Source organism: Oncorhynchus mykiss, chromosome 9, assembly GCF_057628025.1.
Source record: "Oncorhynchus mykiss isolate SJ-2025 chromosome 9, ASM5762802v1, whole genome shotgun sequence".
NCBI lineage: Eukaryota > Metazoa > Chordata > Actinopteri > Salmoniformes > Salmonidae > Oncorhynchus > Oncorhynchus mykiss.
Genome location: NC_143030.1, coordinates 8,263,832 through 8,289,592, shown reverse-complemented (window position 1 = coordinate 8,289,592; position 25,761 = coordinate 8,263,832). Strand labels below are relative to the sequence as shown.

The following is a 25,761-nucleotide window of genomic DNA, read 5'->3' as shown; positions in this document are numbered from 1 at the left end:
GAAACAGAGAGATCCTTGATGGAACAGAGATATCCTTGATGAAAACCTGCTCCAGAGCTCCTCAGGACCTCTGACAGGGGTGAAGGTTCACCTTCCGACAGGACAATGACCCCAAGCGCACAGCCAAGATAACGCAGGGGTGGCTTCGGGACAAGTCTCTAAATGTCCTTGAATGGTCCAGCCAGAACTCAGACTTGAACCTGATCAAACATCTCTGGAGAGACCTGAAAATAGCTGTGCAGTGACGCTCCCCATCCAACCTGTCAGAGCTTCAGAGGATCTGCAGAGAAGAATGGGAGAAACTCCCCAAATACAGGTGTGCAGAATGTGTAGAGTCATACCCACGAAGACTCTAGGATTGTAATCGCTGCCAAAGGTGCTTCAACAAAGTACTGAGTAAAGGGTCTGAAAACTTATTTAAATGTGATATTTCAATTTCTTATTTGCAAAAACGTTTATCCATTTTAGAATAAGTCAAAACATGTTTTTAAAAAAGTGGGAAAAGTCTAGGGGTCTGAATACTTTCTGAATGCATTTGGAATTGTTTTAAGAAGGTCATACCAAGGATCGTTAGTCTGATATGGGCAGAAAGCTTCAGTTATTGTGAATCTAACTGCACTGTCCAATTACCAGTAGATATTACAGTGATAAAATACCATGCTGTTGTTTACTGAGGAGAGTGAACAACAACAACACGCTTTTATCACAAAAACTGGTTTGACACATTCACCTCCGAAGGTAAATAATGTACTTACCTTCAGTAATCTGGCTCTGACTTGTCTTCTGTTAACTAACCATAAGAAAATAGTAGTTAGACTGCTGTTGTGTTAACTAACCATATGAAACTAGGAGACAACTAATCATATGAAACTAGGAGACAACTAATCATATGAAACTAGGACACTGCTGTTGTGTTAACTAACCATATGAAACTAGGACACTACTGTTGTGTTAACTAATCATATGAAACTAGGACACTACTGTTGTGTTAACTAACCATATGAAACTAGGACACTACTGTTGTGTTAACTAATCATATGAAACTAGGAGACAACTAATCATATGAAACTAGGACACTACTGTTGTGTTAACTAATCATATGAAACTAGGACACTACTGTTGTGTTAACTAACCATATGAAACTAGGAGACTGCTGTTGTGTTAACTAACCATATGAAACTAAGAGGTACAGGGTAAAGCCTTGTCAGTGGTTGGTTATCATAATGTCTTACTCCTATGTGAACCCTACTACTGCTCTCGAAACCTTTCCTCTCCTGCTCGGTCCTTTGTCAAGGAACTAAAACTAAAAACCGGCCAGCGTCTTAGATTGTCTCAATGTCTGTATGGGAGATCAGTTTGAAGGAAAACGTGACAAGGCTAGAGGAAAATGTGTGAGTGCCATTTTTTGTGTTTGTGTGTGTGTGTGTGTGTGTGTGTGTGTGTGTGTGTGTGTGTGTGTGTGTGTGTACAAACAGGAGCGTAACTAAATACGCTCCAACAATGATGATGCAGCCCACATTTCTGCAGATGGTGGTCATTGTAAAAACCGCAAGACTCGAGGTCGTCTCCACTCATTAAAACTCTCCCCCTCTCTCTTCCCTCTCTCTCTTTCTCTTTCATTCTCTCTTCCCTCTCTCTCTTTCTCTTTCCTTCTCTCTTCCCTCTCTCTCTTTCTCTCCCCTCTCTCTCTCTCTCTCTCTCTCTCTCCCCTCTCTCTCTTTCTCTTTCCTTCTCTCTTCCCTCTCCCCTCTCTCTCTTCTCTTTCCTTCTCTCTTCCCTCTCCCCTCTCTCTCTCTCTCTCTCCCCTCCCTCTCTTTCTCTTTCTCTTTCTCTTTCCTTCTCTCTTCCCTCTCTCTCTTTCCATTTCCTTCTCTCTTCCTCTCCCCTCTCTCTCTATTTCTCTCTCCTCTCTCTCCCCCCTCTCTCTTTCTCTTTCCTTCTCTCTTCCCTCTCCCCTCTCTCTCTTTCTCTTTCCTTCTCTCTTCCCTCTCTCACTTTCTCTCCCCTCTCTCTCTCTTTCTCTCCCCTCTCTCTCTATTTCTCTCCCCTCTCTCTCTCCCCTCTCTCTCTTTCTCTTTCCTTCTCTCTTCCCTCTCACTTTCTCTCCCCCTCTTTCTCTCCCCTCTCTCTCTCTTTCTCTTTCCTTCTCTCTTCCCTCTCCCCTCTTTCTCTTTCCTTCTCTCTTCCCTCTCTCTCTTTCTCTCCCATCTCCTCTCTCTCTCCCCTCTCTCTCTTTCTCTCTCCTTCTCTCTTCCCTCTCTCTTTCTCTCCCCTCTACCATCTCTCTCTCTTTCTCTCCCCTCTCTCTTTCTCTTTCCTTCTCTCTTCCCTCTCCCCTCTCTCTTTCTCTCTCCTTCTCTCTTCCCTTTCCCCTCTCTCGCTTTCTCTCTCCTTCTCCCCTTTCTCTTCCCTCTCTCTCTTTCTCTCTCCTTCTCCCCTCTCTCTCATTCTCCCCTCTCTCTTCCCTCTCCCCTCTCTCTCTTTCTCTTTCCTTCTCTCTTCCCTCTCCCCTCTCTCTTTCTCCATTCTCTCTCTTCCCTCTCTCCCTTTCTCTCTCCTTCTCCCCTCTCTCTTCCCTCTCCCCTCTCTCTCTTTCTCTTTCCTTATCTCTTCCCTCTCCCCTCTCTCTCTTTCTCTCTCCTTCTCTCTTCCCTCTCTCTTTCTCTCCCCTCTCCCCTCTCTCTCTCTCTTTCTCTCCCCTCTCCCTCTTTCTCTTTCCTTCTCTCTTCCATCTCCCCTCTCTCTTTCTCTCTCCTCTCTTCCCTCTCCCCTCTCTCTTTCTCTCTCCTTCTCTCCTTCTCTCTTTCCTCTCCCCTCTCTCTCTCCTTCTCCCCTCTCTCTCTTCCCTCTCCCCTCTCTCTCTTTCTATCGCCTGTTTTCCCTCTCTCTCTTTCTCTCTCCGTCTCTCCTTCCTCTATCTCTCTCCTCTCTCCCCTCTCCCCTCTCTCTTTCTCTCTCTTCTCTTCCCTCTCCCCACTCTCTCTTTCTCTCTCCTTCTCCCCTCTCTCTCTTTCTCTCCCCCGTCTATCCTTTCTCTCTCCTATCTTCCCTCTCTCTCTTTCTATCGCCTGTCTTCCCTCTCTCTCTTTCTCTCTCCGTCTCTCCTTCCTCTATCTCTCTCCTCTCTTCCCTCTCCCCTCTCTCTTTCTCTCTCTTCTCTTCCCTCTCCCCTGTCTCTCCTTTCTCTCCCCTCTCCTCTCCCCCTGTCTCTCCTTTCTCCCTCTCCTCATCCGTTCTTTCTTCCCTTTATCCAATGACTTAAACACACAGAGACAGGAGGGTTACAACTGGAACATGGAAACCATTTTCCAATCTCCTTAATCCCTCCCAAATCTCTTATTTTATTCTCCCAAATCTCTCCTTTTCTTTCCTCTTCTGACATTCCCTATATTGTTTGTATTTTAGTAGGTCGTCACGCTGGGGAATTGGCGATATCTCTGGTGGTTACCCTCTGTTCTGACTTTCCATCCAATGAGCTGGTCGCTTTTCAGAGAACAAGACTCCATGTTCACTTCCAGGCCTGCCAAACTCAGTTTCTTGCCACTAGAATACCCCAGCTGTCTGGCCACTAAGTCAAGGGTGAAATACCAGAGGAGGGTCTATCTACCAGAGGAGGGTCTATCTACCAGAGGAGGGTCTATCTACCAGAGGAGGGTCTATCTACCAGAGGAGGGTCTATCTACCAGAGGAGGGTCTATCTACCAGAGGGTATATCTACCAGAGGAGGGTCTATATACCAGAGGGTCTATCTACCAGAGGAGGGTCTATCTACCAGAGGAGGGTCTATATATCAGAGGGTCTATATACCAGAGGAGGGTCTATCTACCAGAGGGTATATCTACCAGAGGAGGGTCTATATACCAGAGGAGGGTCTATCTACCAGAGAAGGGTCTATATACCAGAGGAGGGTCTATATACCAGAGGAGGGTCTATATACCAGAGGAGGGTCTATATACCAGAGGAGGGTCTATATACCAGAGGAGGGATTATCTACCAGACGAGGGTCTATCTACCAGAGGAAGGTCTATCTACCAGAGGAGTGTCTATCTACCAGAGGAGTGTCTATCTACCAGAGGAGTGTCTATATACCAGAGGAGGGTATATCTACCAGCGGAGCCCTGTACCCAGCCCTGTACCCAACCCTGTACCCAACCCTGTTCCCAACCCTGTAACCCAGCCCTGTAACCCAGCCCTGTAACCCAGCCCTGTAACCCAACCCTGTACACAACCCTGTACCCAGCCCTGTACCCAGCCCTGTACACAACCCTGTAGCTAGCCCTTTACCCAACCCTGTACCCAGCCCTCTATCCAGCCCTGGACCCACCCTGTACCCAGCCCTGTACCCAACCCTGTATCCAACCCTGTACCCAGCCCTCTACCCAACCCTCTATCCAGCACTGTACCCAGCCCTGTACCCAGCCCTCTACCCAACCCTGTACCCAACCCTATATGCAGCCCTGTACCCTGCCCTTTACCCAACCCTGTACCCAGCCCTGTACCCAGCCCTGTACCCAACCCTGTACCCAACCCTGTACCTAGCCCTCTACCCAGCCCTGCACCTAGCCCTGTACCCAACCCTTTACCTAAACCTGTACCCAGCCCTCTATCCAGCCCTGTACCCAACCCTGTACCCTGCCCTTTACCCAACCCTGTACCCAACCCTGTACCCAGCCCTGTAGGGTCATGGAGATATAGGACCAGGGTCATGGAGATATAGGACCAGGGGTCATGGAGATATAGGACCAGGGTCATGGAGATGACTGAGCTCAGGGTCAGGCTAGAGGTCAGGGGGTGGGGCATGGGAGTAGGTTCTATATAGCTCACAGTGCAATGCGATTTTTGCATTGAATTTAAATGAACATTTTCAATTTTCTTTACGTTATTGGAGTATCATGTCCATACTCTGTGTTAATTGTCTGATCTTTCTCCACCAATCAACACTCACACAGGTCAAAGGTACATGCTGGAGAAAGATCAATGCCCACCGTCATCTTCTCCTGTTTGTTTTTTTTTACCTTGTGTGAAATGCTCATGAAGTTGAATTCATTGATTGATTGATCAGTTGGATGACTTGTTGTTTGATTGACTGATTGATCAATCGATTGGCTGGTTGAAAGGTGACAGAGCCTACCTGTGAGGTGATGAGGGGTTCCTTGTCATCGATGTCGATCAGAACATCGTCACGAGGCGTCTGGACAACCTCCTCTGAATAACACACACAGCAGAAGGTTCGTAACGGTCCACGTGACGTTTCCAGGACAGTGATATTTTTTATGTTGTGTTTTATGTACCTTCTTTTATCAACAAACAACATATTTTCTTTACAGCCAGTAACTCAACGTACTCCCTTTCATCTCTTCTTCCTCCAGCCCCCTCCCTCCTCTCTCTATCCCTCTCTTACCAAGCTCGTCCTCTTCCTCCTCCCCCTCTTCCTCAGGGGTACAGCGATAGTCCTCCAGGTTCCTGATTGTACACTGTCCCACCACCGGCTTCCTCCCAAACTGTCTGTTGTCGATGATCTTCAGAATGATAGGTGGCATATAAAGCTCCTCACAGGGCAGTCTCTGGAGAGAAGAGGAGAGAGGAGGGGAGAGGAGGGTGAGAGAGGAGGAGAGAGGAGGGGAAAGGAGGGAGGAGGAGAGAAGAGGAGGGAGGAGGACAGATGAGGATGTGAGAGGAGGAGAGAGTAGGGGAGAGGAGGAGGGAGGAGGAGAGGGGAGGAGGGAGGAAGAGGGGAGGAGGGTGGAAGAGGGAGGAGGAGAGGGGAGGAGGGAGTAGAAGAGGGGAGGAGGGAGGAAGAGGGAGGAGGAGGGAGGAAGAGGGAGGAGGGGAGAGGAGGAGGGAGGAGGAGAGAAGGAGAGAGGAGGAGAGAGGAGGAGGGAGGAGGAGGGAGGAGAAGAGGGGAGGAGGGAGGAGAAGAGGGGAGGAAGAGGGAGGATGGGAGAGAAGGAGAGAGGAGGAGAGAGAAGGAGAGCGGAAGGGGAGGAGGTGGGAAACATCAAGGTGAAGAGATGGTCAATTGAGAGAGGAGACAGGGATTGAGAGGGGAGACAGGGATTGAGAGGGGAGACAGGGATTGAGAGTGAGAGGGGATTGAGAGGGGAGACAGGGATTGAGAGGGGAGACAGGGATTGAGAGTGAGAGGGGAGACGGGGATTGCGAATGAGAGGGGAGACGGGGATTGAGAGAGAGATGTGAGACGGGGATTGAGAGTGAGAGGGGAGACGGGGATTGAGAATGAGAGGGGAGACAGGGATTGAGAGAGAGATGTGAGACGGGGATTGAGAGTGAGAGGGGAGACGGGGATTGAGAATGAGAGGGGAGACAGGGATTGAGAGAGAGATGTGAGACGGGGATTGAGAGTGAGAGGGGAGACGGGGATTGAGAATGAGAGGGGAGACAGGGATTGAGAGAGAGATGTGAGACGGGGATTGAGAGTGAGAGGGGAGACGGGGATTGAGAGTGAGAGGGGAGACAGGGATTGAGAGTGAGAGGGGAGACAGGGATTGAGAGTAAGAGGGGAGACAGGGATTGAGAGTGAGAGGGGAGACGGGGATTGAGAGTGAGAGGGGAGACGGGGATTGAGAGTGAGAGGGGAGACAGGGATTGAGAGTAAGAGGGGAGACAGGGATTGAGAGTGAGAGGGGAGACGGGGATTGAGAGTGAGAGGGGAGACGGGGATTGAGAATGAGAGGGGAGACGGGGATTGAGAATGAGAGGGGAGACAGGGATTGAGAGAGAGATGTGAGACGGGGATTGAGAGTGAGAGGGGATTGAGAGGGGAGACAGGGATTGAGAGGGGAGACAGGGATTGAGAGTGAGAGGGGATTGAGAGTGAGACAGGGATTGAGAGGGGAGACAGGGATTGAGAGTGAGAGGGGATTGAGAGGGGAGACAGGGATTGAGAGGGGAGACAGGGATTGAGAGTGAGAGGGGATTGAGAGGGGAGACAGGGATTGAGAGTGAGAGGGGATTGAGAGGGGAGACAGGGATTGAGAGTGAGAGGGGAGACGGGGATTGAGAATGAGAGGGGAGACGGGGATTGAGAATGAGAGGGGAGACAGGGATTGAGAGAGAGATGTGAGACGGGGATTGAGAGTGAGAGGGGAGACGGGGATTGAGAGTGAGAGGGGAGACAGGGATTGAGAGTGAGAGGGGAGACAGGGATTGAGAGTGAGAGGGGAGACAGGGATTGAGAGTAAGAGGGGAGACAGGGATTGAGAGTGAGAGGGGAGACGGGGATTGAGAGTGAGAGGGGAGACGGGGATTGAGAGTGAGAGGGGAGACAGGGATCCCTCCTCAGATTTGATATGCTGTGTAACTGTCTAAACAGAACATCAGTACGCTCAGCCAGCCCAGGAACACGTGATCACATGTCTAAGACTGGAAATGGTATTAAACAATGTTGTTTACGTTATCTACACAGCTCCATGCGGACTCATCCAGGACGAGCATCCTCATCACCACGCCTGACCTTTCGGAGGGAGATGTTTTGGGCAAACTGAGTCAGAGTATGTGCTGCTGGCTAAGAATGAAGTGAGAAGGGCACAGATAAGATCATTTTTTTTGAGATGGCCTTTATTAAAATGAAATGAGCTTGTCTCTACGGTAACTGTACGGCTGTACTCTGTACATGTGGTGTTGGAATTCCTCAGGATCATTCCTATTGGTCAAACAGATACCTTACACCATTCTCTTTCATTATTTGTTATTCTTATTTATAAAAAAAAAAATTAAACTGCATTGTTGGTTAGGGGCTTGTAAGTAAGTAAAGCATTTCACTGTTGTATTCGGCGCATGTGACAAATAAAATGTGATTTGATTAATTAGAAGTACTGACTGAATGAAGTCTGTCTATTGTGGTTAGTTGATTAAGATCAAACTCTGAATGAAACCACATCATAGAGGACCTCGTTAGAGACGGAGCCGGAGGAATTGAGGACCATTACGGAGGGTCTCTCTCTGCCTGATGAGGACTGTTATGGAGGGTCTCTCTCTGCCTGATGAGGACTGTTACGGAGGGTCTCTCTGCCTGATAAGGACTGTTATGGAGGGTCTCTCTCAGCCTGATGAGGACTGTTATGGAGGGTCTCTCTGCCTGATAAGGACTGTTATGGAGGGTCTCTCTCTGCCTGATGAGGACCGTTATGGAGGTTCTCTCTCTGCCTGATGAGGACCGTTATGGAGGTTCTCTCTCTGCCTGATGAGGACTGTTATGGAGGTTCTCTCTCTGCCTGATGAGGACCGTTATGGAGGTTCTCTCTCAGCCTGATGAGGACTGTTAGGGAGGGTCTCTCTCAGCCTGATGAGGACTGTTATGGAGGTTTTCTCTCAGCCTGATGAGGACTGTTATGGAGGGTCTCTCTCTGCCTGATGAGGACTGTTATGGAGGTTCTCTCTCTGCCTGATGAGGACCGTTATGGAGGTTCTCTCTCTGCCTGATGAGGACTGTTATGGAGGTTCTCTCTGCCTGATGAGGACTGTTATGGAGGTTCTCTCTCTGCCTGATGAGGACCGTTATGGAGGTTCTCTCTCTGCCTGATGAGGACTGTTACGGAGGGTCTCTCTGCCTGATAAGGACTGTTATGGAGGGTCTCTCTCAGCCTGATGAGGACTGTTATGGAGGGTCTCTCTGCCTGATAAGGACTGTTATGGAGGGTCTCTCTCTGCCTGATGAGGACCGTTATGGAGGTTCTCTCTCTGCCTGATGAGGACCGTTATGGAGGTTCTCTCTCTGCCTGATGAGGACTGTTATGGAGGTTCTCTCTCTGCCTGATGAGGACCGTTATGGAGGTTCTCTCTCAGCCTGATGAGGACTGTTAGGGAGGGTCTCTCTCAGCCTGATGAGGACTGTTATGGAGGTTTTCTCTCAGCCTGATGAGGACTGTTATGGAGGGTCTCTCTCTGCCTGATGAGGACTGTTATGGAGGTTCTCTCTCTGCCTGATGAGGACCGTTATGGAGGTTCTCTCTCTGCCTGATGAGGACTGTTATGGAGGTTCTCTCTGCCTGATGAGGACTGTTATGGAGGTTCTCTCTCTGCCTGATGAGGACCGTTATGGAGGTTCTCTCTCTGCCTGATGAGGACCGTTATGGAGGGTCTCTCTCTGCCTGATGAGGACCGTTATGGAGGGTCTCTCTCTGCCTGATGAGGACCGTTATGGAGGTTCTCTCTCTGCCTGATGAGGACCGTTATGGAGGTTCTCTCTCTGCCTGATGAGGACTGTGTCCCAAATAACAACTTATTCTCTACACAGGGCTCTGGTCAAAACCTTAGCATTGTGTTGCCCATAGACATTCAGTCTCTCTGTTCTGGTGAATGATGACATCTATTGTCACAAAAAAACATTCTGTGGCGGACTGCACTAGAATCGAATAGTCCCAGCGATATGCAACTTTTCAGGGAAGTCAGGAACCAATACACGCAGTCAGTTGGGAAAGCAAAGGCTAGCTTTTTCAAACAGAAATGTGCATCCTCCAGCTCTAATTCCAAAAAGTTTTGGGACACTGTAAAGTCCATGGAGAACACGAGCACCTCCTCCCATCCGTCCATTGCTCTGAGGCTAGGAAACACTGTCACCACCGATAAATCCGCGATAATCGAGAATTTCAAGTAGCATTTCTCGACGGCTTGCAAATGCTTTCCTCCAGGCTAACCCCAATCCCGGCCAACAGCTCCGCACTCCCCATAGCTACTTGCCCAAACCTCCCCAGCTTCTCCTTCACCCAAATCTAGATAGCAGATGTTCTTGAAAGAGCTGCAAAGCCTGGAACCGTATAAATCAGCGAGGCTAGACAATCTGGACACCCTCTTTCTAAAATTATCCACTGCCATTGTTGCAACCCCTATTACCAGTCTGTTCAACCTCTCTTTCGTATCGTCCCAGATCCCAAAAGACTGGAAAGCTACCGTGGTCTTCCCCTCTTCAAAGGGGGTGACACTCTAGACCCAAACTGTTGCACAGTTGAAGTCGGAAGTTTACATACAACTTAGCCAAATACATTTAAATTCAGTTTTTCACAGGTCCTGACATTTAATCCTAGTAAAAATTATATGTCTTAGGATCACCACTTTATTTTAAGAATGTGAAATGTCAGAATAATAGTAGAGAACTAATTATTTCAGCTTTTCTTTCTTTCATCAAATTCCCAGTGGGTCAGAAGTTTACATACACTCAATTAGTATTCGGTAGCATTGCCTTTAAATTGTTTAACTTGGGTCAAACGTTTCTGGTAGCCTTCCACAAGCTTCCCACAATAAGTTGGGTGAATTTTGTCCCATTCCTCCTGCCAGAGCTGGTGAAACTGAGTCAGGTTTGTAGGCCTTCTTGATCGCACACGCTTTTTTCAGTTCTGCCCAAAAATGTTCTATGGGATTGAGGTCAGGGCTTTGTGATGGCCACTCCAATACCTTGACTTTGTTGTCCTTAAGCCATTTTGCCACAACTTTAGAAGCATGCTTGGGGTCATCGTCCATTTGGAAGACCCATTTGCGACCAAGTTTTAACTTCCTGACTGATGTCTTTAGCTGTTGCTTCAATATATCCACATAATCTTCCACCCTCATGATGCCATCTATTTTGTGAAGTGCACCAGTCCCTCCTACAGCAAAGCGCCCCCACAACATGATGCTGCCACCCCCGTGCTTCACGGTTGGGATGGTGTTCTTCGGCTTGCAAGCCTCCTCCTTTTTCCTCCAAACATAATGATGATCATTATGACCAAGCAGGTCTATTTTTGTGTCATCAGACCAGAGGAAATTTCTCCAAAAAATATGATCTTTGTCCCCATGTGCAGTTGCAAACCGTAATCTTGGTTTTTATGCCAGTTCTGGAGCAGTGGCTTCTTCCTTGCTGAGCGGCCTTTCAGGTTATGTTGATATAGGACTCGTTTTACTGTGGATATAGATACTTTTGTACCCGTTTCCTCCAGCATCTTCACAAGGCCCATTGAGGTTGTTCTGGGATTGATTTGCACTTTTCGCACCAAAGTACGTTCATCTCCAGGAGACAGAACGCGTCTCCTTCCTGAGCGGTATGAGGGCTGTGTGGTCCTATGGTGTTTACACTTGCGTACTATTGTTTGTACAGATGAAAGTGGTACCTTCAGGTGTTTGGAAATTGCTCCCAAGGATTAACCAGACTTGTGGAGGTCTACAATTTTTTTCTGAGGTCTTGGCTGATTTCTTTTGATTTTCCCATGATGTCAAGCAAAGAGGCACTGAGTTTGAAGGTAGGCCTTGAAATACATCCACAGGTACACCTCCAATTGACTCAAATTATGTCAATTAGCCTATCAGAGTCTTCTAAAGCCATGACATAATTTTCTGGAATTTTCCAAGCTGTTTAAAGACACAGTCAACTTAGTGTATGTAAACTTCTGACTTCAACTGTATATCCATCCTGACCTGCCCTTCTAAGGTCTTCGAAAGCCAAGTTAACAAACCGATCACCGACCATTTCGAATCCCACTCTGCTGTGCAATCTGGTTTCAGAGCTGCTCATGGGTGCACCTCAGCCACGCTCAAGGTACTAAACAATATCTTTACCGCCATCGATAAAAGACAGTACTGTGCAGCCGTCTTCATCGACCTGTCCAAGGCTTTCGACTCTGTCAATCACCATAATCTTTTTGGCAGACTCAACAGCCTTGGTTTCTCAAATGACTGCCTCGCCTGGGTCACCAACTACTTCTCAGATAGAGTTCAACGTGTCAAATCGGAGGGCCTGTTGTCCGGACCTCTGGCAGTCTCTATGGGGTGCCACAAGGTTCATTTCTCGGACGGGCTCTTTTCTCTGTATATATCAACGATGTCGCTCTTGCTATGGGTGATTCCCTGATCCACCTCCACGAGGACGACACCATTCTGTATACATCTGGCCCTTCTTTGGACACTGTTAATTAACCTCCAAACGAGCTTCAATGCCATACAACTCTCCTTCCATGGCTTCCAACTGCTCTTAAATGCAAGTAAAACTAATTGCATGCTTTTACAACCGATCGCTGCGCGCCCGACTAGCATCACTACTCTGGACGATTCTTAGAATATGTGGACAACTACAAATACCTAGGTGTCTGCCTAGACTGTAAACTCTCCTTCCAGACTCACATTAAACATCTCCAATCCTAAATTAAATCTAGAATTGGCTTCCTATTTTGCAACAAAACCTCCTTCACTCATGCTGCCATACAGTCCCTCATGAAACTTACTATCCTACGGTTCCTCGATTTCAGCGATGCAATTTACAAAATAGCATCCAACACTCTACTCAGCAAACTGGATGCAGTCTATCACAGTGCCATCCGTTTTGTCACCAAAGTCACATATACTACCCACTACTGCGACCTGTATGCTCTCGTCGGCTGGCCCTCGCAATATATATTCGTTGCTGGACCCACTGGCTCCAGGTCATCTATAAGTCTTTGCTAGGTAAAGCTCCGCCTTATCTCAGCTCACAACACCCACCCATAGCACGTGCTCCAGCAGGTATATCTCACTGTTCATCCCCAAAGCCAACATCTCCTTTGGCCGCCTTTCCTTCCAGTTTTCTGCTGCCAATGACTGGAACGAATTGCAAAAATCGCTGAAGTTGGAGACTTATATCTCCCTCACTAACTTGAAGCATCAGCTGTCTGAGCAGCTAACTGATCACTGCAGCTGTACATAGTCCATCTGTAAATAGCCCATCCAATCTACCTACCTCATCCCCATATTGTTTTTATTTACTTTTCTGCTCTTTTGCATTCCAGTATCACTACTTGCACATCATCATCTGCACATCTATCACTCCACTATTCATTTGCTAAATTGTAACTACTATGACCTATTTATTGCCTTACCTCCTCAAGCCGTTTGCACACATTGTATGTAGACTTTTTTCTACTGTATTATTGACTGTATGTTTGTTTTACTCCATGTGTAACTCTGTGTTGCTGTCTGTCACACAGCTTTGCTTTATCTTGGCCAGATCACAGTTGTAATTTAGAACTTGTTCTCAACTAGCCTAGCTGGTTAAATAAAAGCTGAAATAAAAAAAGAAAATTGACATACTGTAGTGACATATTGTTGATTAACACTGATTCTACATACTGTAGGAAAATATTGTTGAGTAACACTGATTCTACATACTGTAGGAACATATTGTTGAGTAACACTATTTCCTGTAATAGAACACTGGGAGGTCATTAGTCTCTTGTTGATTCTAGTTCTCAGTCAAACTAAGTTTAGGAGTGTAGAGGCTAGTGAGGAAGGTAGTGTGTAAGGGGCTAGGGTGAAGGGTAGGAGTGTAGAGGCTAGTGAGGAAGGTAGTGTGCAAGGGGCTAGGGTGAAGGGTAGGAGTGTAGAGACTAGTGAGGAAGGTAGTGTGTAAGGGGCTAGGGTGAAGGGTAGGAGTGTAGAGACTAGTGAGGAAGGTAATGGGTAAGGGGCTAGGGTGAAGGGTAGGAGTGTAGAGACTAGTGAGGAAGGTAGTGGGTAAGGGGCTAGGGTGAAGGGTAGGAGTGTAGAGGCTAGTGAGGAAGGTAGTGTGTAAGGGGCTAGGGTGAAGGGTAGGAGTGTAGAGACTAGTGAGGAAGGTAGTGGGTAAGGTTTAAAGCCTAGTGGAGGGTTTGGAACCAGGTCTTACCACGTCTATTAAGAGTGTGTTGATGTCGAAGTTGGGTTTCTTCTTTGTAGATCGTATGACGCAGGACTGAACCATGATGCCTCCACACTCCACCTGCAGGCTGGGAGAGGTAACGCTAGCTAGCTGGAAGCTCTTCAGGTTACGCACTCCCCATGCCAAGATCTGGAGAGGAGGAGAGGAGAAAGAATGGATGGATGGAGAGAGAGAGAGAGAGAGATAAAGATAGCGATAAAGAGAGAGAGAGAGCGAGAGAGAGAGAGAGATAAAGAGAGAGATAAAGAGAGAGAGAGAGAGAGGAAAAGGGATGGATGGAGAGAGAGAGAGAGAAGGGTATCTAAGTTACCAATATAGAACAGGTTTGATACCGTGAGGAGCCATGTAGATGTTGCAGTAGTAGTATAGTAGTAGTACTACTATGGTAGTACTACTATGGTAGTACCAGTGGCATAGTAGTACCAGTAGTAGTATAATAGTGCCAGGAGTATAGTAGTACTATAGTAGTACAAGTAGTATAGTAGTACCCGTAGTATAGTGCCAATTGTAGCAGTATAGTGGCACCAGCAGCGGTATAGCAGTATTAGTAGTACTACAGTAGTACCAGTAGTATAGTAGTATTAGTAGTATTAGTAGTACTATAGTAGTACAGGTAGTATAGTTGTATTAGTAGTAGTATAGTAGTACCGGTGGTAGTATAGTAGTATTAGTAGTACTATAGTATGTGTAGTAGAGCAGTAGTGGCAGTAGTTGTATAGTGGCATAGTACAGTAGGGGTATTAGTGGTATGGAAATATAATATAGTAGTATAGCACAGTGGTAGTATGAGTAGTAGTATAGTACAGTAGTGGTAGTAGCAGTGTAGTACAGCAGTAGTATTAGTTGTAGTATAGTATAATAGTAGTATAGTACAGTAGTAGTTTAGCAGTCATATAATATTATAGTACAGTAGTGGTAGTAGCAGTGTAGTACAGCAGTAGTATTAGTTGTAGTATAGTATAGCAGTAGTATAGTACAGTAGTAGTTTAGCGGTAATATAATATTATAGTACAGTAGTAGTTTAGCAGTCATATAATATTACAGTACAGTATGATTATTCGTGGTATAGAAGTATAGTAGCAGTATGCATAGTGATATTACAGTAGTAGTATAGCACAGCAGGAGTATTAGCAGAAGTATAATACCGTAGTATAGTAGTATTGTACAGTATTAGCAGAGGGTGTAATATAGTGTAGTGGTAGTATTAGCAGTAGTATAGCGGCATAGTAAAGCAGTAGTATTAGTAGCAGTATAGTAGAGTACAGTAGTAGTATACCAGTATAATACGGTAGTATTATAGTATGGCATAGTGGAAGTATTAGTAGTACAGTAGTATAGTACAGTAGAGCACAGTAGTAGTATTACTAGTAGTACAGTACATTAGCGTGGTTACTAGTAGTGGTATAGTGGTAGTAGAGTATATAACAGTAGTAGTATTAGTGACAGTATAGTATTATTAGACAGCAGTAGTAGTGCTAGTAGTATTATAGTAGTATATCGCCATAGTAGTATAGTATATTAGTGTGTTACAAGTAGGTGTATAATGGTAGTATATGACAGCGGTAGTAGTATATAGTACAGTAGTAGTATTAGCAGTAGCGTAGTACAGTAGTAGCATTAGTAACAGTATAGTGCTATATGAGAGCAGTAGTAGTATAGTACAGTGGCAGTAGTAGTACTAGTAGTAATATAGTAGTATATGGCAGCAGTAGTATTCGTATTAGTATAGCACAGCAGTAGTATTAGTGGTAGTATAGTATTAGTAGTAGTATAGTACAGCAGTAATACTAGTAGTAGTATAGTAGTATAGTACAGTAGTAGCATTAGTAGTAGGCATACTACAGTAGCAGTAATAGTACAGCAGTATATGACAGCAGTAGAAGCATAGTGCAGTAGTAGTATTATTATTAGTATAATAGTAAAATACAATTGTAGTATAGTACAGTAGTAGTTGTATAGTACAATAGTGGTACCAGCAGTATAGTACAGTAGCAGTATAGTACAGTAGAAGTATTAGTGGTAGTATAGTACAGTAGCCGTATTAGTAGCAGTATAGTAGATTAGCAGTATAGCACATAAGTATTATTGGTGGTAGTATAGTACAGTATAGTACAGTAGTAGTATAGCACAGTAGTATTATTAGTGTTAGCATATTAGTATAGAACAGTAATAGTATAGTACAGTAGTAGTATTAGTGGTAGTATGGTACAGCAGTAGTATTAGTGTTAGCATATTAGCATAGAACAGTAGTAGCATAGTACAATAGTAGTATTAGCAGTATTATAGCACAGTAGTAGTATGGTACGGTAGTAGTATTAGTGGTAGTATAGTGCAGTAGTAGTATTAGCAGTAGTATGGTACAGTAGTAGTATGGTACATTACTAGTATTAGCGGTGGTACAGTACAGTGGTAGTATTAGTGGTAGTATAGTACAGTTGTAGTATTAGTGGTAGTATGGTACAATAGTAGTATTAGCGGTAGTATAGCACAGTAGTAGTATTAGTGGCAGTATAGTACATTAGTAGTATTAGTGGCAGTATAGTACAGTAGTAGTATTAGTGGTAGTATAGTACAGTAGTAGTATTAGTGGTAGTATAGTACAGTAGTATTATTAGTGGTAGTATAGTACAGTAGTAGTATTAGTGGTGGTATAGTACAGTAGTAGTATTAGTGGTAGTATAGTACAGTAGTAGTATTAGTGGTAGTATAGTACAGTAGTAGTATTAGCGGTAGTATAGTACAGTAGTAGTATTAGCGGTAGTATAGTACAGTAGTAGTATTAGCGGTAGTATAGTACAGTAGTAGTATTAGCGGTAGTATAGTACAGTAGTAGTTTTAGTGGTAGTATAGTACAGTAGTAGTATTAGCGGTAGTATAGTACAGTAGTAGTATTAGCGGTAGTATAGTACAGTAGTAGTATTAGCGGTAGTATAGTACAGTAGTAGTTTTAGTGGTAGTATAGTACAGTAGTAGTATGGTACAGTAGTAGTATTAGCGGTAGTATAGTACAGTAGTAGTATTAGTGGTAGTATAGTACAGTAGTAGTATTAGCGGTAGTATAGTACAGTAGTAGTTTTAGTGGTAGTATAGTACAGTAGTAGTATGGTACAGTAGTAGTATTAGCGGTAGTATAGTACAGTAGTAGTTTTAGTGGTAGTATAGTACAGTAGTAGTTTTAGTGGTAGTATAGTACAGTAGTAGTTTTAGTGGTAGTATAGTACAGTAGTAGTATTAGTGGTAGTATAGTACAGTAGTAGTATTAGTGGTAGTATAGTACAGTAGTAGTTTTAGTGGTAGTATAGTACAGTAGTAGTTTTAGTGGTAGTATAGTACAGTAGTAGTATTAGCGGTAGTATAGTACAGTAGTAGTATTAGCGGTAGTATAGTACAGTAGTAGTATTAGCGGTAGTATAGTACAGTAGTAGTATTAGCGGTAGTATAGTACAGTAGTAGTTTTAGTGGTAGTATAGTACAGTAGTAGTATTAGCGGTAGTATAGTACAGTAGTAGTATTAGCGGTAGTATAGTACAGTAGTAGTATTAGCGGTAGTATAGTACAGTAGTAGTTTTAGTGGTAGTATAGTACAGTAGTAGTATGGTACAGTAGTAGTATTAGCGGTAGTATAGTACAGTAGTAGTATTAGTGGTAGTATAGTACAGTAGTAGTATGGTACAGTAGTAGTATTAGCGGTAGTATAGTACAGTAGTAGTATTAGTGGTAGTATAGTACAGTAGTAGTATGGTACAGTAGTAGTATTAGCGGTAGTATAGTACAGTAGTAGTATTAGTGGTAGTATAGTACAGTAGTAGTATGGCACAGTAGTAGTATTAGCGGTAGTATAGTACAGTAGTAGTTTTAGTGGTAGTATAGTACAGTAGTAGTTTTAGTGGTAGTATAGTACAGTAGTAGTATTAGCGGTAGTATAGTACAGTAGTAGTTTTAGTGGTAGTATAGTACAGTAGTAGTATTAGCGGTAGTATAGTACAGTAGTAGTTTTAGTGGTAGTATAGTACAGTAGTAGTATGGTACAGTAGTAGTTTTAGTGGTAGTATAGTACAGTAGTAGTTTTAGTGGTAGTATAGTACAGTAGTAGTTTTAGTGGTAGTATAGTACAGTAGTAGTTTTAGTGGTAGTATAGTAGTATAGTACAGTAGTAGTTTTAGTGGTAGTATAGTACAGTAGTAGTTTTAGTGGTAGTATAGTACAGTAGTAGTTTTAGTGGTAGTATAGTACAGTAGTAGTTTTAGTGGTAGTATAGTAGTATAGTACAGTAGTAGTTTTAGTGGTAGTATAGTACAGTAGTAGTTTTAGTGGTAGTATAGTACAGTAGTAGTTTTAGTGGTAGTATAGTACAGTAGTAGTTTTAGTGGTAGTATAGTAGTATAGTACAGTAGTAGTTTTAGTGGTAGTATAGTACAGTAGTAGTTTTAGTGGTAGTATAGTACAGTAGTATTATTAGTGGTAGTATAGTACAGTAGTAGTATTAGTGGTGGTATAGTACAGTAGTAGTATTAGTGGTAGTATAGTACAGTAGTAGTATTAGTGGTAGTATAGTACAGTAGTAGTATTAGCGGTAGTATAGTACAGTAGTAGTATTAGCGGTAGTATAGTACAGTAGTAGTATTAGCGGTAGTATAGTACAGTAGTAGTATTAGCGGTAGTATAGTACAGTAGTAGTTTTAGTGGTAGTATAGTACAGTAGTAGTATTAGCGGTAGTATAGTACAGTAGTAGTATTAGCGGTAGTATAGTACAGTAGTAGTATTAGCGGTAGTATAGTACAGTAGTAGTTTTAGTGGTAGTATAGTACAGTAGTAGTATGGTACAGTAGTAGTATTAGCGGTAGTATAGTACAGTAGTAGTATTAGTGGTAGTATAGTACAGTAGTAGTATTAGCGGTAGTATAGTACAGTAGTAGTTTTAGTGGTAGTATAGTACAGTAGTAGTATGGTACAGTAGTAGTATTAGCGGTAGTATAGTACAGTAATAGTTTTAGTGGTAGTATAGTACAGTAGTAGTTTTAGTGGTAGTATAGTACAGTAGTAGTTTTAGTGGTAGTATAGTACAGTAGTAGTATTAGTGGTAGTATAGTACAGTAGTAGTATTAGTGGTAGTATAGTACAGTAGTAGTTTTAGTGGTAGTATAGTACAGTAGTAGTTTTAGTGGTAGTATAGTACAGTAGTAGTATTAGCGGTAGTATAGTACAGTAGTAGTATTAGCGGTAGTATAGTACAGTAGTAGTATTAGCGGTAGTATAGTACAGTAGTAGTATTAGCGGTAGTATAGTACAGTAGTAGTTTTAGTGGTAGTATAGTACAGTAGTAGTATTAGCGGTAGTATAGTACAGTAGTAGTATTAGCGGTAGTATAGTACAGTAGTAGTATTAGCGGTAGTATAGTACAGTAGTAGTTTTAGTGGTAGTATAGTACAGTAGTAGTATGGTACAGTAGTAGTATTAGCGGTAGTATAGTACAGTAGTAGTATTAGTGGTAGTATAGTACAGTAGTAGTATGGTACAGTAGTAGTATTAGCGGTAGTATAGTACAGTAGTAGTATTAGTGGTAGTATAGTACAGTAGTAGTATGGTACAGTAGTAGTATTAGCGGTAGTATAGTACAGTAGTAGTATTAGTGGTAGTATAGTACAGTAGTAGTATGGTACAGTAGTAGTATTAGCGGTAGTATAGTACAGTAGTAGTTTTAGTGGTAGTATAGTACAGTAGTAGTTTTAGTGGTAGTATAGTACAGTAGTAGTATTAGCGGTAGTATAGTACAGTAGTAGTTTTAGTGGTAGTATAGTACAGTAGTAGTATTAGCGGTAGTATAGTACAGTAGTAGTTTTAGTGGTAGTATAGTACAGTAGTAGTATGGTACAGTAGTAGTTTTAGTGGTAGTATAGTACAGTAGTAGTTTTAGTGGTAGTATAGTACAGTAGTAGTTTTAGTGGTAGTATAGTACAGTAGTAGTTTTAGTGGTAGTATAGTAGTATAGTACAGTAGTAGTTTTAGTGGTAGTATAGTACAGTAGTAGTTTTAGTGGTAGTATAGTACAGTAGTAGTTTTAGTGGTAGTATAGTACAGTAGTAGTTTTAGTGGTAGTATAGTAGTATAGTACAGTAGTAGTTTTAGTGGTAGTATAGTACAGTAGTAGTTTTAGTGGTAGTATAGTACAGTAGTAGTTTTAGTGGTAGTATAGTACAGTAGTAGTTTTAGTGGTAGTATAGTAGCATTGTACAGTTGTCGTAGAATAGCACCTCTACAGCAGTACGTTGTAGAACAGGTTTGATCCCCTGAGGAACCATGTAGACGTTGGGTTCTCTCTGGGGGGGCGGGTTCGGCAGGTCGGAATCCTTGGGCTGCCAATCAGAACACAGGACAGGGATGGGTCAGAGGCGTGAGGTCATCCACAGGGGACAAAATGTGAGACAACACCAGAAGGGGAAACATTGAGATAAGTGTGTATTTTAAACATGCTGATATTAAAGCAATATTAGTGGACAAATGAAGTGACGATAACATGACAACAACATGACAATAACATGACAACATGACAATAACATGACAACAACATGACAACAACATGACAACAACCGACGATAACATGACAACAACCGACAACAACATGACAACATGACAACAACATGACAACAACATGACCATAACATGACAACAACCGACAATAACATGACAACAACATGACAACAACATGACAACAACATGACTACATGACAATAACATGACAACAACATGACAACAACATGACAACAACATGACAACAACATGACAACATGACAATAACATGACAACATGACAATAACATGACAACATTATGACAACAACATGACAACAACCGACGATAACATGACAACAACCGACAACAACATGACAACAACATGACAGTAACATGACAACAACCGACGATAACATGACAACAACCGACAATAACATGACAACAACATGACAACATGACAACAACATGACAACAACATGACAACAACATGACTACATGACAATAACATGACAACAACATGACAACAACATGACAACAACATGACAACAACATGACTACATGACAATAACATGACAACAACATGACAACAACCGACAATAACATGACAACATGACAACAACATGACAATAACATGACTACAACATGACAATAACATGACAACAACATGACAACAACCGACGATAACATGACAACAACCGACAATAACATGACAACAACATGACTACATGACAATAACATGACAACAACATGACAACAACATGACAACAACCGACGATAACGTGACAACATGACAACAACATGACAACAACATGACAACAACATGACAACAACATGACAATAACGTGATGATAATATGACAAACATCAGCACATGATTAGACAAACATTCAACAGTGGTGTATTTCAGTCAAAAACTAATGGGAGGACATTTCAAAATTGCCCATGCAATCAACACAAGATGGTTCAGTGAGAAAACACGGAGTGGAGTTTGAGAAGAAAGGATTAGGATGAATCAACACAAGGTGGTTCAGTGAGAAAACACGGAGTGGAGTTTGAGAAGAAAGGATTAGGATGAATCAACACAAGGTGGTTCAGTGAGAAAACACGGAGTGGAGTTTGAGAAGAAAGGATTAGGATGAATCAACACAAGGTGGTTCAGTGAGAAAACACGGAGTGGAGTTTGAGAAGAAAGGATTAGGATGAAGTGGATGAACACTGTGATGATGAGACATTGACCTACACATTGTGACAGGGTTGTTGAGGAAGATGCATCAAACTGCAACAAGTAAACTCTGTTAGTGTTGCTACTCTATTTCCTGTGTGTCCGTGTGTGTGTGTGTCCGTGTGTGTGTGTGTGTGTGTGTGTGTGTGTGTGTGTGTGTGTGTGTGTGTGTGTGTATGTCCGTGTGTGTGTCCTTGTGTGTGCATGTATCCGTGCAAGTGTCCATGTGTGTGTCCGTGTGTCTCCGTGCGTTTCCGTGTGTCCATGTGTGTGTCCATGTGTGTGTCCGTGTGTGTGTCCGTGTGTGTGTGTGTGTGTGTGTGTGTGTGTGTGTGTGTGTGTGTGTGTGTGTATGTCCGTGTGTGTGTCCTTGTGTGTGCATGTATCCGTGCAAGTGTCCATGTGTGTGTCCGTGTGTCTCCGTGCGTTTCCGTGTGTCCATGTGTGTGTCCATGTGTGTGTCCGCATGTGTCCGCGTGTCCCTGTGTGTCTCCGTGCGTTTCCGTGTGTCCATGTGTGTGTCCATGTGTGTCCATGTGTGTGTCCATGTGTGTGTCCGCATGTGTCCGCGTGTCCCTGTGTGTGTCCGCGTGTCCGTGCGTGCGTGTGTATGCGTGCGTGCATGCGTGTGTGTGTGTGTGTACCCATTGCTGGTTTTCTGAGAGGAATCCAGTGAGAAAGACCTGAGAGGGAGGAAGATGAAGGAGAAAGGGAGGAAGATGAAGGAGAGAGGGAGGAAGATGAAGGATCGGAGAGATGCACAGCACTTGTTATTCATAAATCATAACAATAGGATTTTAAACTATTATGTCAGAAAATGTCATTCTTACCTCATCCATAATGTGAGGGGGGATGTCTCCCTGTTACAGAGCAAGAGAGAGACATGTATTTATATATATGTGTGTGTGTGTGTGTGTGTGTGTGTGTGTGTGTGTGTGTGTGTGTGTGTGTGTGTGATCAGACTAACCTCCTGTCCAGGGATGTGATGAACAGCGGGCTTTGGGAACAAGAGAGAAAGATGACAGTGGGAGGAGAGAGAGATGACAGAGGGAGGAGAGAGAGAGAAACAAAAAGAGAGAGAGATGACAGAGAGATGACAGAGAGAGATGACAGAGGGAGGAGAGAGAGAGATGACAGAGGGAGGAGAGAGAGAGAAACAACAAGAGAGAGAGAGAGGGAGAGATGACAGAGAGATGACAGAGAGAGATGACAGAGGGAGGAGAGAGAGAGATGACAGAGGGAGGAGAGAGAGATGACAGAGGGAGGAGAGAGAGAGAAACAACAAGAGAGAGAGAGAGAGAGAGATGACAGAGGGAGGAGAGAGAAAGATGACAGTGGGAGGAGAGAGAGATGACAGAGGGAGGAGAGAGAGAGAAACAACAAGAGAGAGAGAGAGAGATGACAGAGAGATGACAGAGAGAGATGACAGAGGGAGGAGAGAGAGAGATGACAGAGGGAGGAGAGAGAGATGACAGAGGGAGGAGAGAGAGAGATGATAGAGGGAGGAGAGAGGGAGATGACAGAGGGAGGAGAGAGAGAGAGAGAGATGACAGAGGGAGGAGAGAGAGATGACAGAGGGAGGAGAGAGAGAGATGATAGAGGGAGGAGAGAGAGAGAGGGAGGAGAGAGAGAGAGATGACAGAGGGAGGAGAGAGAGAGATGATAGAGGGAGGAGAGAGAGAGAGAGAGAGATGACAGAGGGAGGAGAGAGAGAGAGAAACAAAAAGATATGGAGAGAGAGATGACAGAGGGAGGAGAGAGAGAGAAACAAAGAGAGATGGAGAGAGATGACAGAGGGAGGAGAGAGAGAGAGATGACAGAGGGAGGAGAGAGAGAAAGAATCAAAAAGAGATGGAGAGAGATGACAGAGGGAGGAGAGAGAGAAACAAAGAGAGATGACAGAGGGAGGAGAGAGAGAGAGAAACAAAGAGAGATGACAGAGGGAGGAGAGAGAGAGATGACAGAGGGAGGAGAGAGAGAGAGATGACAGAGGGAGGAGAGAGAGAGAGATGACAGAGGGAGGAGAGAGAGAGAGATGACAGAGGGAGGAGAGAGAGAGAGATGACAGAGGGAGGAGAGAGAGAGAGATGACAGAGGGAGGAGAGAGAGAGAGATGACAGAGGGAGGAGAGAGAGAGAGAGATGACAGAGGGAGGAGAGAGAGAGAGAGAGAATCAAAAAGAGATGGAGAGAGATGACAGAGGGAGGAGAGAGAGAGAGAAACAAAGAGAGATGACAGAGGGAGGAGAGAGAGAGAGATGACAGAGGGAGGAGAGAGAGAAACAAAGAGAGATGACAGAGGGAGGAGAGAGAGAGAGAAACAAAGAGAGATGACAGAGGGAGGAGAGAGAGAGATGACAGAGGGAGGAGAGAGAGAGAGATGACAGAGGGAGGAGAGAGAGAGAGATGACAGAGGGAGGAGAGAGAGAGAGATGACAGAGGGAGGAGAGAGAGAGAGATGACAGAGGGAGGAGAGAGAGAGAGATGACAGAGGGAGGAGAGAGAGAGAGATGACAGAGGGAGGAGAGAGAGAGAGATGACAGAGGGAGGAGAGAGAGAGAGATGACAGAGGGAGGAGAGAGAGAGAGAGAGAATCAAAAAGAGATGGAGAGAGATGACAGAGGGAGGAGAGAGAGAGAGAAACAAAGAGAGATGACAGAGGGAGGAGAGAGAGAGAGATGACAGAGGGAGGAGAGAGAGAGAGATGACAGAGGGAGGAGAGAGAGAGAGATGACAGAGGGAGGAGAGAGAGAGAGATGACAGAGGGAGGAGAGAGAGAGAGATGACAGAGGGAGGAGAGAGAGAGATGACAGAGGGAGGAGAGAGAGAGAGATGACAGAGGGAGGAGAGAGAGAGAGATGACAGAGGGAGGAGAGAGAGAGAGAGAGAATCAAAAAGAGATGGAGAGAGATGACAGAGGGAGGAGAGAGAGAGAGAAACAAAGAGAGATGACAGAGGGAGGAGAGAGAGAGAAACAAAGAGAGATGACAGAGGGAGGAGAGAGAGAGAGAAACAAAGAGAGATGACAGAGGGAGGAGAGAGAGAGAGAAACAAAGAGAGATGACAGAGGGAGGAGAGAGAGAGAGAAACAAAGAGAGATGACAGAGGGAGGAGAGAGAGAGAGAAACAAAGAGAGATGACAGAGGGAGGAGAGAGAGAGAGAAACAAAGAGAGATGACAGAGGGAGGAGAGAGAGAAACAAAGAGAGATGACAGAGGGAGGAGAGAGAGAGAGAAACAAAGAGAGATGACAGAGGGAGGAGAGAGAGAGAGAAACAAAGAGAGATGACAGAGGGAGGAGAGAGAGAGAGAAACAAAGAGAGATGACAGAGGGAGGAGAGAGAGAAACAAAGAGAGATGACAGAGGGAGGAGAGAGAGAGAGAAACAAAGAGAGATGACAGAGGGAGGAGAGAGAGAGAGAAACAAAGAGAGATGACAGAGGGAGGAGAGAGAGAGAGAAACAAAGAGAGATGACAGAGGGAGGAGAGAGAGAGAGAAACAAAGAGAGATGACAGAGGGAGGAGAGAGAGAGAGAAACAAAGAGAGATGACAGAGGGAGGAGAGAGAGAGAGAAACAAAGAGAGATGACAGAGGGAGGAGAGAGAGAGAGAAACAAAGAGAGATGACAGAGGGAGGAGAGAGAGAGAGAAACAAAGAGAGATGACAGAGGGAGGAGAGAGAGAGAGAAACAAAGAGAGATGACAGAGGGAGGAGAGAGAGAGAGTAACAAAGAGAGATGACAGAGGGAGGAGAGAGAGAGAGAAACAAAGAGAGATGACAGAGGGAGGAGAGAGAGAGAGAAACAAAGAGAGATGACAGAGGGAGGAGAGAGAGAGAGAAACAAAGAGAGATGACAGAGGGAGGAGAGAGAGAGAGAAACAAAGAGAGATGACAGAGGGAGGAGAGAGAGAGAGAAACAAAGAGAGATGACAGAGGGAGGAGAGAGAGAGAGAAACAAAGAGAGATGACAGAGGGAGGAGAGAGAGAGAGAAACAAAGAGAGATGACAGAGGGAGGAGAGAGAGAGAGAAACAAAGAGAGATGACAGAGGGAGGAGAGAGAGAGAGAAACAAAGAGAGATGACAGAGGGAGGAGAGAGAGAGAGAAACAAAGAGAGATGACAGAGGGAGGAGAGAGAGAGAAACAAAGAGAGATGACAGAGGGAGGAGAGAGAGAGAGAAACAAAGAGAGATGACAGAGGGAGGAGAGAGAGAGAAACAAAGAGAGATGACAGAGGGAGGAGAGAGAGAGAGAAACAAAAAGAGAAAGAACAGAAATGTGGTCATAATATCCCCTCGTCCAGCTCTGATCATCAAAAAGCAGAATACGGGACTCAGCCTCCACACACACACACACACACACACACACGGCTGATA

General features: G+C 44.4%; 1 protein-coding gene across 1 annotated transcript in view; it reads right to left on the bottom strand.

Annotated features, from left to right (window-relative positions):
- The window catches only part of dysf (dysferlin, limb girdle muscular dystrophy 2B (autosomal recessive)), a 154,535-nt gene that overhangs the window by 39,574 nt on the left and 89,200 nt on the right, over nucleotides 1-25,761 (bottom strand). The window contains 7 exon segments of the mRNA XM_090185666.1: nucleotides 5,132-5,205; nucleotides 5,402-5,564; nucleotides 13,625-13,786; nucleotides 19,910-20,011; nucleotides 22,032-22,070; nucleotides 22,218-22,247; nucleotides 22,355-22,384. Coding sequence (XP_090041792.1) covers nucleotides 5,132-5,205; nucleotides 5,402-5,564; nucleotides 13,625-13,786; nucleotides 19,910-20,011; nucleotides 22,032-22,070; nucleotides 22,218-22,247; nucleotides 22,355-22,384 — 600 coding nt within the window.